Source organism: Rhipicephalus microplus, chromosome 2, assembly GCF_043290135.1.
Source record: "Rhipicephalus microplus isolate Deutch F79 chromosome 2, USDA_Rmic, whole genome shotgun sequence".
Classification (NCBI taxonomy): domain Eukaryota; kingdom Metazoa; phylum Arthropoda; class Arachnida; order Ixodida; family Ixodidae; genus Rhipicephalus; species Rhipicephalus microplus.
This window is the reverse complement of record NC_134701.1, coordinates 239,335,386-239,349,676: the sequence shown is the minus strand read 5'-3', so window position 1 is coordinate 239,349,676 and position 14,291 is coordinate 239,335,386. Positions and strand designations below refer to the sequence as shown.

Below are 14,291 nucleotides of genomic sequence, written 5' to 3'. Positions count from 1 at the left end.
ATTTATCTACTCATAACAATAACACGCAATCTACTCATAACAATTTTGGCATGCAAGCTTCAGAATAGTATCTCTTTTTTCATGTTTTCACGACTACTAACGATCTGGAATTCTAGTATCATTTGTAGTTACACTCAGTTCAGGGGCTTCTTGTTTGTTATGTTTATTCTTGTAGTTGTTGCATTCAGAAGCTGCCACGGCTCTCTACCGATTCAGCATAAGTTGGCTTTAAGCTGGAGCCTCTGAAAATGATCACTTCAAAATGAACTGGGGTCGAAAAAAAGCAGAATGCAGTCGCATTGGACTGTTCAGCTGCAATAATAATAAACTCAAATACAAATTTTCTACCCAAACAAATCCACTAAAACATTGTCAGCTTGCTGTGGGATGCATATACAATGCAATATGCAAACTTGAGAATTTATTGTTGTGGTTATGTCATGTCAAGTGTGTTAAAATGTTGCCACTTTTATTAAAAGTGCTTCAGGGAGCTAAGAGGTCTCATACAACTATAAACCTGTCTTGTTTTTACTTTTTTTTTGTTACCAACCCTATGCAGAATCCTCCTCCTGGTGTGGATTGCAACACATGGGCTGTCCTAAAGAACAGTTGCTCAACAGCTGAAGACATTGGAAAAGCTGTGAAAAAAATCATTATCAACCTTCATCGTCACCTAAAGGCCAAAAAACGGCCAACTGAACTTCCAGAGGTTTTGCGAAAAGTCAGTAGGCCGAGCTAGCACGTGTCTTGGTAGTTGCACCCAACAGAGACCACCTACAAAACTTAAGAGTAATTTGCATCCCATTTTTTTTAGCAATAGTTTCTTTTTAGGTGCCTTCTTGTTACAAACCAATCAGCGGCACACTGCACTGAAGTGATCATGTAACTTTTTAATGTTTATGCTGGAGCGTGTCATGATAATGGACTTGAGTTGTTATTCCCGAGTGAATGCTTATCATCGCAATTGTGTGTAATGAACTAGTGTCATGAAGAGGTGAGGTAGTTTGCTGTTCACATATATTATATGCAGGACACAGTGAAACATTTCTGCCATTATGCTCATTCATTTGTGACTTGCATGGCCATGCCAAGTGTTTTTTTTTTTTTTTGTGGCGTCTTCATATATCTTGTTTTCCACGATTTTATTATTTTGTCATTTTACATGTTTTCACACACGTCCCTCAATTTCCCGAGTTGTAACCAAAGTATTTTACACAGCTGCTGTTTTTACATCTCTTTAGAGCGCATTCCTTTACTTTCTTGTTACGTTGAGAATATCAGTTGTTATTTTGCACATCAAACTTTATATTCATGTTGACTGTGTTATACACTGCAAAGGATATTTCTCGTACGTTTTTATCGTCGGTTATGTTTTAATTTTTTTACATTTTTTTAACATATTCAGGCTAGTGTTAGAAATAATACTGAAGTGCGCCACAAAACAAATAGTTTCCGAACTCGCGGCTCAGTTTTAAATGCCATGCTTTTGTGTACGGCAAGCGCTGGACTGAATTTTGGTGTAAGTACGTCACGGTCGCCACATTTTAATCATCACCTCTATATTGGGGTGCAAATCTGCGTAAATCGGCTCCAAGTAGCGGCCATGTTGGCAACGCTGTACTGTATGCGCGATCAATGTCTGCGCGGCCAGCAACTGGTGTAGTTCGGAGCTTCACTTGACTGCGCACCCGTCCTCGATTAACCGAGGAGTGTGTTTTCGTTGCGCTTCGAAGCTGTTCCGGCCTTCGATGCTTGTTGTTTGAAGGCAGGTTGTTGTGCACCGTTTGTTCTCGCCTCTGTGATCAACCCCCCCCCCCCTCCCCGTCTTTTTCGTGCCGTCAACAACGCAAACAGCCCTTGTGGAAGTCTACGATGGATAGTGACGTTATTCGCGACGGGATTATGATCGACGTTGTCGACTCGAAGTGGCGGGAAGACAAGCTGCCCGATGAAGACATCGCTGTACCGCTCATGGAGCTGCCGGACCCAGAGCCGGACAACAGCAACGTAAACGAAACTCTGAGGGAGCAAGAACAAAAATGGACTGACTTGGCGTTGAACCGCGTGAACGACCAACCTACGTCGACGATGACGAATTGAGTAATCTAGGCGCAAACTGCGTTTCGAGGAAGGATTGCCGTACACGTTTTTATACAAAGGTTTTTGTTAAATTTGCGTTGCGGTCCCCCGGTGCCGTTTTGTATTGGCCTGTCGTGTCTCCCTGCTGTACAAATCCATGTGGAGTGTTTTAGTGCAGCCCGACATCATTCTGTACAATATTTATTGAGCCATATATTTTTTCATGGCATAAAAAAAAAAGAATACTGTGTGTGTGTACGTGTGAATTTTTGTCTAGTTGTGAGCGCTCGCGCGTAGAGCGGCGCTGTCGTCGGTGATTTCAAGCAGAAGTTTTTTGGTCGGCAACCAATCGCAGTCGACCAGTCAATTGGCTTGCACGAGAATGGCGGTTGTACTTCACGCAGGATCTCCATGACGGAAGAAAAAGGTCGGAAAAAATTTTCGTGTTCTGCGCGTTACGTTTCTTCGTGCACCGGTGCCAGCTACGAACGATAATGCGCTGCAACACTGATATACTGCTCAGTGTTTTAGCTGAATGTAACTAGTGATCGACCAAAGGCTAGTGGTGCTCTGTTAGGCTTAAGCGAAGGTGACATCAAAATTTTTTGCGTGATGTATGAAATACAGGCGTCGTTAAATTAGCACGTGGTACATAGTGAAACAGTAGATTGGCCTACTGCAGTGCGTGGAACATTTTTTGGTACGTTACACTGTCGGTAATATGCGTATCTCGATACTGTGCCCTACATATTGAGACTGAGCTTCGGAGTGGAAAGACTTGGAATTGTACGGTATTATGTACTCGTGTCTCGCAGCATAACCAGCTTTAAGTCCCTATTGCCCGTGTAAATGCTTGAGGAACTCGGAAAGTGCGCTGTCTTGGTCGCAAAAAGGCTGTGTGCCGTTCATGTTGCGTTTTCTTTATTGGTCCGTCTTAGTAGCTGAGGTGCGCACTTGGCAAGCAAGCAGACGGCGAAGCACGCTCTTTTGTTGTCGTGCGTGGGAATATGCCTTAATTTTCAGAGAGGTTCTGTAAAGTACATTAAAAAGTAATACACTGTTTTGACGCCTGGAAAGTGTCGCGGAGAGATGAGAAAAGCATGAAAGTGGTGGAGGGGTGTAGAATGTCCACACTAATATCACCGCCTTGGGAAGTGCTGACAAATTAAACTTGCGCCCATGTTTGTGCGTAGAGAGTTTGTGCACGTGCCAGACCAGTTGGTTTGAAAGCAATGAAGACGCTTGTCAGTAATTTTTCAACGGAAGCTCGCGGCGGCGCGTTTTTGAACGCTGCACCATGCGCCCTTTGCGGCTTTTGGAAACGGAAGTTACTGGTTTGTTTGACACTTAGTTTTAAGCACGTTGTACAAGGTAAAGGGCAGTTTCTAGGTTCCTTCATGGTATATACTGCTCTCCTAAGAGAACGTTGAATAGCAACTGGTAGCATAAGCAAGCTTCTTTGATTTTCAGCAGGCGAGATTTTTACACATACGCTTGGCCATACTTGTATTGCAGCTTGAAGGGTGGTTTTCACCAGCTTAAAGACATGGCCAAGTTGCTTGCACTCAGACGACTCTGAACGTGCCATTTTATTTAGCAAGACCTGGCAAGCACTGATGGCCTTGCGCGTGCGCTTGTGTGTATGCCTTGCAGCAATGGAGAGCGGCAATCTCTCGCCCCTTGGTGGTTCCGAGGAGCATGATCCGCTCTGCGCCATATGCAACACTGGTTACAAGCAACCTAGATTACTGGCCTGCCTGCACACCTACTGCGAGGCCTGTCTCGAGTCAACGTTAGAAAAGCAGGCTACAACAAACAAAAGTGGTGCTGGGAAACACGAACTTGAGTGCCCCGAATGTGGCCACAAGACAAAAGTAAGTGCTTGCGCGAGTGCACGCACTTAACAGAGGATGCGAATGCTGCTTGCTGTTGCTAGGTGGTGGCTTACTTGTTAACCGCTCTGAGTTTCAAGATGCTCACAAGTAATTAACTGGTTGTCAGTTATATAAACAAGAGATCATTGGAGTATTAGTGAACAAAATGCAGGAAATAGATTGAGCCAGAGAATCAGCCGGTTTAGGTAACGGTACATTGTAAAAATAGACTTGAGTGCTGGACTGTTGTAAACGAATTAAAACTTGCATTCAAGTTCGGTAGTTCCTTAGTGCTGTCCCATATCGGAGGGGATGGCACTGTCTTTCGAACCTGGGAGCATTTCTTCAGCAGAGAGAGTTGTGTAGAGAGACAATGTAGGCAAAATTAATTTGAAATGTACCTTGCTAAAATTCAGAAAGAAACCACTTTATGGAGTTGGATGCTTTTTAAGCCAGAAATAGTGCAAAAATTGAATAATAGTGGCATAACTTCCTTCATCTTCCTGTACCAGCTGACTGTAATAGATATTTTGATAGTGCCTGCATAGGCCTAGTCAATCTTCTAATGATGTACTATCTTGTGTTGTAACATAGCCACAAGATCAACTCCGCAAGTCTAAGGGGACTTGAAAATCTTCCAGGACCGAAATATGTAAACAAAACGGAACATGTAAAACTGTGCGGCATGATGAGTCACCAAAAACCACACGGACTCAGAGCTGTTTTTCTTGGTGCATTGCTTTTTGTGCTCAGTATGCACCAGCTGGGTTACCTACAATAAGTATTTCATTTAAAAGCTTACTGATATTGCACTGCTGCACTAGCACTCTGGATTACTTTTTCGAGGAAATCGCTGCTTCAATTGGTGTGCACAGCAATTGTCCGCAAGGGTATAAAAACTCCATGCATTTGTTCTAGTGCACATGCTAGCCATCAAGTCGCAGGTACCTGTGTTTAGCGAGTGACATGTTACAAATCTCAAGTGACACATATGTATCGAGGTGCAGGCACCTAGCTTGTGAAAGGTAGTAGTTTTATGTCCAAAATTGTGTACGCTTTTCAGATGTCTCTCACACATCAACATCGAAGTCTTAACTCGTAAGTAACTCCCCATTTGACGGGCTGACATTTACTGAATCAGATTCTAATTCAGCAGTCGAGTGGCGATTTGGAAGAATTATAACAACTACACGGGCGAGTGCGTGAAGGAAACTTCGTAGTTATAACCGTGTTCGCAAAGAAAAACAAGTCTAAGCCATTAGTTCTTAGTCTTATTGCCAGCGAGCAGAAGCGGTAATTCCCCCAAACGAGAAATGCAATCACAGCGGCATCGTTAGTGTCAGTCACTGCCTGCACGGAAATAGGCTTAATTGCGTTCCTGGGAGAAATAAATGAGTGAGCAAGTTGGCCACTTTTTCAAAGATTCTAAACCGAAAGGCCATCAATCTTGCGTGTGCACCACTTCGGTGACTAAGTAGAGAAAGAGTAAGATGTTGAATTAGCAATTTCAAAGGGGGTGCTCAGGAAATGTGGCTACTCTGTTACTTCCCTCCAGAACTGCCCGCGACGAGGAAGAGAGGAAGTTGTAATGAAGGTACATCAGTGTCTCTTTAAAAAAAAAACTGGCGAGTCTCACTTGCTACAGTGGATTGCCTTACCTTTGCGTGGGATGTTTCGTGCTTATGTTTCTGCGTAGCGTGAAATTGGTGGGCAGCCACTGCGTCACATTTTCTTGTGGATAGACAAAACAATTTTTGCTGGTGTTTACAGATTAAGAAAATAAATTGAGGACCCTACGTCACATGTAAATAATAATCAGTCTGCCTGGGTAGTTCATATTTGCTGTTTTTCCTGACCAGATTCTGCTGCGGCGTGCCGCCTTGATTCAAGTTTCGTTTCCTGCACATGGGCACAATCATTTTCGATATTGGCATAAAAATTCAGTGATGAATAATAATTTGCCTGCAACTTTTGTTATGTCTGAAGAATCAGAATGTCATTAATTGTGATACTTACAACTTCTTATAAACAAAAGCCCCGAAGTCAATAATTGGAAAGTGAACTAGCAGGTATTTCGTATTTAGTAACTGCAACACCACTTTAGGTGCGACAAAGTATATCCACCTTGATGTATATCCATGTGCAACAATGGCAGCAGCCTGAGAGTCGTAGTCTATATTTTACATTAATGAAAAGAAGTGGGTCTTTGCTGACAATGTAATGTACAAGACAGACAACTATTGGTCAGTTTGAGCCCTGTAATGGTTACCAAGGTATGGGAAACGCAGCTGAGGGCAGCAGCAAGTTAAATAGATTTGCTATGTCAAAAAGATTACTTGAATAAAATGGAATCGGCTCGCACAAGATTCATGGTTTCAAATTGCGCAAGAGAGAAGCGAAGAAAACACAGGGACAGTTTGTGTCTCCTGTTCTTGCGTCATTTTTAACCATGAACCCACACCAACCAGCCAAGCCATCAGCGCTACTGATCGTACAAGATTGCTTAATAATAGAGTTTATAGGGAAAGGCCCTCAACTTGTAGTAAACATAAAAAAACTACAAATGAGGCTGATGATGATAAGGGTAACTAAGACTTCTTAGGCAAACTTCGGCAAAACCCTACAATCCTTTACTTGAAGCAAACTTATTCTCTCTGTGTACTCGCTTACGATGGGGCAATCATTGGCAACCCAAGTTGCACTACGTCATTTGCCTGCTGGAAAAGCGTGTGTACTAGTAATGGCTCCACTGGATTTACAGAAGAGCCATTTTCAAAATGGAGGGGGGGGGGGGCTTCATTGTCTGACCAACACTAGTTATTGATGTAAGCTGCCATATCTGGCCGATTATTACCGTCAACCGAGCAACACTGAGCGTTCGCTACACTCGGGACAGGACGCGGCCGCATTCAGTGTAGTTCATTCGCGTTGTATTTTGGTTTGCTAGTGGTCGGCTTATCGCAGTTATCGCCGTGGTTTCCCCGCTATAGTGGTGGCACCAACATGAGAACTGTGAATTATCTAATAATACAGTAAAACGTTGATAATTCGCACCTGCTGGGAATGCGGCATGATCATGCACTAAATAGCCGTGCGCGCTTACAAGCACAAATGTACATCTCCTGAAACAGATACAGTAACACAGCAGATGTTGCCGAAAGTACCCAACAGAAAGTCTTTTTTTTGTTCTGCCAAAGTGCAAGTTAAATACTAAGCTTGCACTCTCAGAACGATCGTTTTATAGCGCGCAGTGCTGACGCTAAGGAGCATTTCAAAGCTATCACAGGGTGTGGTCTGTCCGGGATATGCAGCGACTGAAATAGCGACAGAACGGACACTGTCAGCTTTCCACAATACATATGTGCGCTTCTCTACCGCCATACTAAGCGACAACTGGCAGTTTCATTGAAACGCAGAGTGGTCGCGTGGGTTCGGATAATATCCTGGTTAGTTGCAAGCAGTGTGGTGGCTACTCTGCCCACGCTACCAGGCAGCCTGGTTAGTCGCAAGCAGTGCGGTGCGTACTCTGCTCACGCTGCCGGGCGACTCGCGCTCCTTTTCGCTCAGATTTGCTGAGTGTCTTGCTCGTCCCCTTTTCGATCCAGACCGAGCACAGATAAGCAGAGTTTTGTGTTTAGTTAGTGTCGGGGTAATAAACTTCCATCAAGTGAAGTGTGCCACTATCTATACTCTGTTTCACACATTGAGTGCAACAGCAGTTGCAATGCTGTGGTGGCTAGCGAGACTCTTTGCAGTAGGTGCGTTGACGTAAAGAAGTAGTTTGCTGTTTTTACTACGCAAAATATATGTATATTCTTTTATTTCAATCCAAGTAATAAATGAGCATGTTTTGTATCGCAGACACACACACATTTGGGGGTGGTAAGTCTGGTAGCTCATTAGTACTGAATGTTTATTACAACCATTGCATTTATCTTTTTACCAGAAATAAATTTCATTGTCGATGACGTTGGACCCTAGAAAGCTGCTCCAAAAATAATTCGTGTTGCTCCAAAACAGACCTTTGGGTGCTCCGAACTTGCTCCAAAACTTTCCTTTTACTGCACCAGAGCTGCTGCGAAACAGCATTATTCCTGCTCCCGGAGCTGCTTTAAAACACTGAAGTCCACTTCCACCCCTGTGTGGACTAAAGAAGCTGATCATCCTGCAGACGAGTGCATTATGTGCTTGGTAGCAATTGTGTTTTGCAGAAATACATGTACAATGGCGACACAACCCATCATCGCTCGAAATGCTAGGTGAAGTGTAGCCTCCTCTGTTGTGTGTGTTGGTTCGCCTGTGTATTGAGGTCAGGCACAGTGCCATATTTTGAAATATCTATGTGTTTGCACTGGGAGCTGTGCAGAAGTGCATGTACGCAAGTGCAGCTAACTTGAGCCAGAGTGTGCTTGTTGCTCGAGATTCAAGCTATATGGCATGCATTGCAAGGCGATGGATGATGGGAAAATATGAAGATGACACTGCACTAAATCTCTTCCTTAACGGGAATTTTAAGGTGTGAGGGGTGGCGGGGGATGTGTGGTGTGCCACCCTCACACTAGGTTATGTTTGTCTACATTATTCTGGAAACATGATAAGAATTCAGCACTAGCAGATTACCTCACATTTATGATTCTGAATTGTGAGACGTACATTTTCAAGAGGCACTAATATTGAATAAAGTTCAAATTTGCCTTAACCTAAAGAAACTTAAACGGGTACTGACACGAAACTTATCACGTATCGTTTTTTGCGTCGAATGATAAACCAAGCCCCCGAGAGAATAGGTAATGTACCGGTAAGCGTGAGGGCGCCCTAGAAAATTAAATATATCATGCTTTTAAAAGCTATTTTATGATCCTACTGTACCCTGACGTCGCGGCATCGTATGAGCAGCTTCACCAGGCGGTAGTATGTGCACGCCCAAGTTTTCGTGACATATCCTCGTCCATGTGCTGTACTTCTTCGATCGCCTGCTTTGTCTGCTGCAAGTGTGGCAACTGCTGCGGCAGGCGGGCTCGACACTGTAATGGCATCACTTTTAAAGTTTTTAGTCAACAATTCGAAGTCGGTCAGCAACTGCATGCTGCACGTGTACATGTCTGGAGTAAAATGCAGTGAACAAAGTAAAGTCCGCTTAGTTGGCGTCCAGTCTTCGCCTCGGCCGCTGCACGGGAAATTGATTCACACTTGTCTCGGCACCATACCAGACGGGAGTCAGTGGAACTTGCGCCTATTGTCCCCCGTTTAACTGGTGTAAGACTTCACAGGGCAAAGTATTGGTGCTATGACCACCAATTCGCAATCAAATGATTTCTTTGCCCTTTGATGAGTGTAAATCTTGAATTCGCGTGCACGTACACTATTCCAGACTCTGCTAGCTCGCTTCACAGGTATGCTGGATGAGAGTGACCGCACAACTGTGCGGCACGAGCAGACAATCAAGAAGGGGGCGTGCAAGCTGCCATTTTTCGTGCTTTGGTGCTTGACGTCATCACAACTAACCAGACTACTGCGTGAAGTCCTTAGGAAGGATTAATACTGTAGCCTATTCTCAAGTTAGTGTCGATATTCGTAGGTGCGCTGCAATCGACTTTCATATCAAAATAAACTAACTTATTAGCATTTACGGAGCGTCGCACTTGCTCAGAGCCGTCTCTCTATACAGAAGATTTGTATGGCAGAGTAAACTAGCCTCCGAAAAATGGTGTCTGTACCCCTTTAATAATTTCCAAAGGCTGTTAGTGCAAGGTTTCGTAGTTATGACACTACTGCGTATACTTGGGAAAGCACTGATTGCAGATGTTTCCTACAAGGGCTCTTAGGTGCTGCTATGTTGCCCACTAAACTGGTGCATGTATGACCCCTCCACCCAAAAAAAGAAAAGGAAGGCACTAGCAAGGCAGCCACGCACCAGCCTTTGCACTCCTGTGTGTGTCTGATTAGAACTTGTGGTGTCTGGAAATAGTGAGCGAGCGCCACGCTGTTGGAGTGAATGGACACAGTAGATGCGGTCGGGGCAAACAAATAATTACATACATTTATTTCACTAATTTATAACGACGATATCGTTCGCCGAATGATACATCAATCGTGATCAACCCACTAAGACATCCTTACACACAATTTCCATACACTCCAAAACAGACACGACAAACACACTAACACACCCAAGGCAGCGTCGCCAACGCTCGACTCACCATGTGGGTCTACCGCAGGCAGCCTGCAGTGCTGTTCGTGGCAGACCTACCGCGAGAGACAACCGTCCGTGGCAACCACCACATGCAGAAGCGCCTCGCTCATCTCTCGGCCGCCACCAAGGCTTGCTTCCGCCAGGGGTCACCGCCGGCGCTACCACTCTACCAACCATGATGATGATAGTTTCGACCACCACTCGCGCACACGCCACTTACTGCCCGGCTTTTGTAACTCGAAATGCGGCTTTTGGGCGAGACATGTGCTCCACACAGCGCAAACAATTCTACAGGGGGTGTCAGCACCCCCACATCCTTCCAACCTTAATTCAAACCATATTCGGAAAAACAAAGAAATCAGCTACACAAGCTCTAACAAAAAAAAATCAAAACACATGTCCCTTAATGTCCGTGCACCACCGCTGACACTGCTGCACGACACCACCGCTGGTCGACACTGCTGCACTGTCCGGCTCGACTTCACCTCAGTACCGGTCCCGCAACAGCAACGTTGCCGACGGCGAGACAAACCTTCACTAGCGCCGACACATTCCGGTTGCGACCAGCACTCACGAGGGTGCCGGACTGCAGGCAGTTGCGCAGGTCCCAGGCATCTCCATCGCCCGACCTTATGACCGCATTCCTGGCCAGCGGCGCTGACGGTGTGCAGAGGACAACCAGCCGCGGATTTCAACACTCCCGCTGCGTACAATAAAAGCCGAAAGAACAATGGAGCAGGGCTTAGGGAAGGGAGTTTCGGGCTTTTCGCCCACGTGGTACGATTGTCAGTACTGCTAGCTAATACATCGGCGGCGGCCGAGACGCCAAATTCAAAAATAAAAGAAATGTCAGTTTTCCTAATTCGTGCATTGCAAGGTAAAAAAAAAAAACGTGAGGGAAGCAAAGCGCACTACCTCAACGCCATGATCCACCTAGTTGTGCCGTGTGCGACAGGTGGCTGCGCAGAGCCTTACGCCTAATGAGTTGCTCGGTAACAACCGGCGTCCACCCAGCACTCAGTCTAGGTGCAGAAGAGGCAGCCGCGAGGAGACATCCACTCCGTGAGGTTGCCCTACGGCTCGCTGCACACAGCAGCTTACCGAGCGATCGGCGCCCACCGCCCCTGGTGGTGTCACGATGCCCCGGCGTCGAGCAGCAATACAAGACAGCAACGACGCCCGGCTCCCTGAGCCCAAAGAGATAGACGAAGCTATTTACAGAAAATTGGACCACTCACGAGGCTTCCGTACTCACTCGCTTCGGGCCTGGGCCTACAAACCACGTACTCTAGGCCTTGCTCACCCCAGCAAACCGCATGGCTCTCGTCCCAATTCAACAACGGTTTTAAAAACCAACACCAACAAAAAAAGAACAACTCTTGCGAGCAAAAAAAAAGTCAACCTGCTGACAAATTCAAACAGGTCACAAATACCGATCTCTTCGCTCTCAACAGAGCACACCGCCGACGCTAGCAAAGAAGTCCCCCTAGGCCTACTCTACCCCGGCTCTAACAAAAGCTTGCACCGAACAGCGAAAACTGTCGTCAGATACTCCAAGAGCTTCACGTTGGGCAGCTAGTGGGGGGGTCTCGATGTGGCGGGCGATATGCTACGCCACGCTCTTGGAGTGAACGGACGCAGTTGACACGATTGGTACAAACCAAAGAACAATACACATTTAACTAATTTACACGACGATATCGTCTGTCGAATCGATACATCAATTGTAATTAACACGCTAGGACATCTTTACACAATAACACGATAAACACACATGGCCCAAGGCTGCGTCGACAATGCTTGACTCACCACGTGGGCCTACCGCAGGCGGCCCGCGGTGCCGTTTACGACAGACACATCACGAGAGACAACCGTCCGCAGCGACCGCCACGCGCAGAAGAGCAACGCTCGACTCTCGCCCGTCACCAAGGCTTGCTTTTGCCAGGGGTCACTGCCGGCGCTACCACTCTGCCAACCATGATGATAGTGACGACCACCGCTGGCATACACGCCACTTACCGCCCGGTGGTTGTAACCCGACATGCGGCTTTTGGGCGAGACAAGGGCGCCACGCAGCACAAACAACTTTACAGGGTGTGTTAGCAGTCCCACAAACCTTTTTTGTGGGAGTCTTGTAAATAGCGTATGAATGTGTTGACTGTGTGAGGTTAAGTGTGCATGACGATGACCGAAACTGCGTAAAACATAAGGCTCGTGCCCCCCCCCCCCCCCTTCTTCCCCATTTTTTCACTGTGGCATACAGAGCGAGAACTTATCATCTTAAAGTGGTGCCACATCCTTAAATCAAGGAGGTGCGCTTCCCTTCCTCCCACCCCCGAAAAAAATTGGCCTGAGCATGAAAAATTATTTTGCTATAGCATAGCTCAATTTGAGCCTGAAGGAAAGATACAATAGTGAAGAAACAAATGACAAGCAACAGAATGAGTGCTCGTCTTGTTGCCTGTTATTGCCTTATTTGCTGTTGTCTCTTTCCTTCAGGCCTAAACAAAACTGTGCTTTAGCAGAATGAGATTGTATCTCACCAACTTGCCCAATCGGCAATGCTGCATGAAACTGTTTTCCAGTTGGCTTTCAACATTCTTTCTATCAGTGAAACATTTCAAAGCTATTTTGTTGCAGTTAAATTGTTTTGAAGGGGTCATTGCAACATACAACCTATAATTGCTGCTGTATTTTTAGAACACCAGAAAAATACACAATGAAAGAAACAAATGGAAACTTTTAGTAATATTTCCAAAAGCTGTCACATGGGCTCTTGAGTGCCATAGGCCTGCCCTTATAGTCTCAAAAGATGTCCACAAGTATAGCACCTAGTTACTCCTCCAGTAACATGCTGGGCATGCAATGTTGCTTATAAGGTACCTTTTTAAATATGCATGATTTTCGACTTTTTCCTCTTATTCTGTTTCCAGTGCTTTGTTCTCGCTTCTTTTTCTATTAACTCTTTCTCAAAACCGGCAAGTGTTGCACCCCTTCTGGTGGCAGTTGCCAGCTTTTTATTCTCACTTTTATCTCCATGTGCGAACACCGTAAAATAATAACCTCTCTAGCAGTCTTGCAACCAAAAGGCTGGCCTGGCTTGTAGAGAGTAGTCAGAATAGCTGTGCCCTGCCCTTTCAACCAAAAGGCTGGCCTGGCTTGTAGAGAGTAGTCAGAATAGCTGTGCCCTGCCCTTTACAGATATTGGGTCGAGGTGTTGTGGACAGCTGCCCTCTGGAGCATGTGCTGGTGAATGAGCTGGATCGTGCGGCGCTGGAAAGTCTAAGCATGGTGTGCACCTCCTGCAAGGCTAAAGAGACTGCAGTTGCTCGCTGCAACGACTGTGCCTCCTTCTTGTGCAACAACTGTGTTACCGCACATCGCTACATGCGTTGCTTCGAGAGCCACGCTGTGGTGACCTTTGAAGAGCTGGGAGGCGCATCGGACCCCGAACAGATGGCTCAGGTTCACCGGCCACTGACCTGCGTCACCCACACCAGCGAACTGCTCAAACACTACTGCATGACATGCCAGGCAAGTGTTCTGCTTTTCCTTTCTTTGGCGATGACGTCAGCTTGAACAGGTTCGTGCGCCATAGCGAGAAATGTGAGACACCAACCCTGTTTCAGTGTGCAGAGCAGTGTTGCGGAATGGGTGCCTCCATTCTATTCCAATTCCATTCCGAGGAATCAGGACTTGCCGCAATTTCGCTCCTTTCAATTCCCCAGAATGAAAAAAAAAACTTAGCCCATTCCTACAACCGGTAACGGGTGGACAGGTCGATTCCATTCCTACAATTCTTCAACGTAGGAAAGGCGTCTTGATAGCTTTATCGAACTAAGAGTGAATGCACCATAAAGCTTATGTCATTAGATGCATTATGAACTACAGAAGTGGGCAAAACGCGTCACCACGGCGGAGGGATAGTGGCTCGGTGACCTGTCTCGTGCAGTACAACTACACCAACAATTTTCATAGGGGCGGTTCTCCTGATACCTATAGTAGTATTTGCATTGTCAGCACATTCTTAGAAAAAAAATTAGTAAACAGTTGGCCACGCAAGTATTTACTTGTTTCGAGTGTATTTTACTTCCTTCGCGGCATCTCATTACTATAGCCGCCAGCAGCTAGTAAAGCTTGAAAGT

General features: G+C 45.8%; 3 protein-coding genes across 8 annotated transcripts in view; all 3 read left to right on the top strand.

The window, feature by feature from the left end:
• The window catches only part of LOC119170210 (uncharacterized), a 40,743-nt gene extending 39,847 nt beyond the window's left edge, over positions 1 to 896 (top strand). For both annotated transcript variants that reach the window (XM_037421298.2, XM_037421297.2), the window contains exon 19: positions 560 to 896. In XM_037421298.2, the coding sequence (XP_037277195.2) occupies positions 560 to 739 (180 nt within the window). In that variant the 3' untranslated portion in view covers positions 740 to 896. The remainder of the gene's footprint in view (positions 1 to 559) is intronic.
• On the top strand, positions 797 to 2,327 carry LOC142775865 (anaphase-promoting complex subunit 13). Its single transcript, XM_075878194.1, has one exon. It carries the CDS (start codon positions 1,873 to 1,875, stop codon positions 2,098 to 2,100), a length of 228 nt encoding a protein of 75 aa, XP_075734309.1. The 5' UTR covers positions 797 to 1,872; the 3' UTR covers positions 2,101 to 2,327.
• Positions 2,328 to 2,408: 81 nt separating this feature from the next.
• Positions 2,409 to 14,291, top strand: part of mei-P26 (E3 ubiquitin-protein ligase meiotic P26) — a 50,452-nt gene continuing 38,569 nt past the window's right edge. For 3 of the 5 annotated variants that reach the window (XM_075878178.1, XM_075878173.1, XM_037421299.2), the window contains exons 1-3: positions 2,409 to 2,506; positions 3,733 to 3,953; positions 13,348 to 13,680. In XM_075878178.1, the coding sequence (XP_075734293.1) occupies positions 2,491 to 2,506; positions 3,733 to 3,953; positions 13,348 to 13,680 (570 nt within the window). In that variant the 5' untranslated portion in view covers positions 2,409 to 2,490. The remainder of the gene's footprint in view (positions 2,507 to 3,732; positions 3,954 to 13,347; positions 13,681 to 14,291) is intronic. The other 2 variants (XM_037421301.2, XM_037421302.2) reach the window with 2 other exon arrangements.

Excerpts from the sequence above, each read along its gene's own strand:
- LOC142775865 (XM_075878194.1), top strand. The coding sequence starts at position 1,873 with ATGGATAGTGACGTTATTCGCGACGGGATTATGATCGACGTTGTCGAC.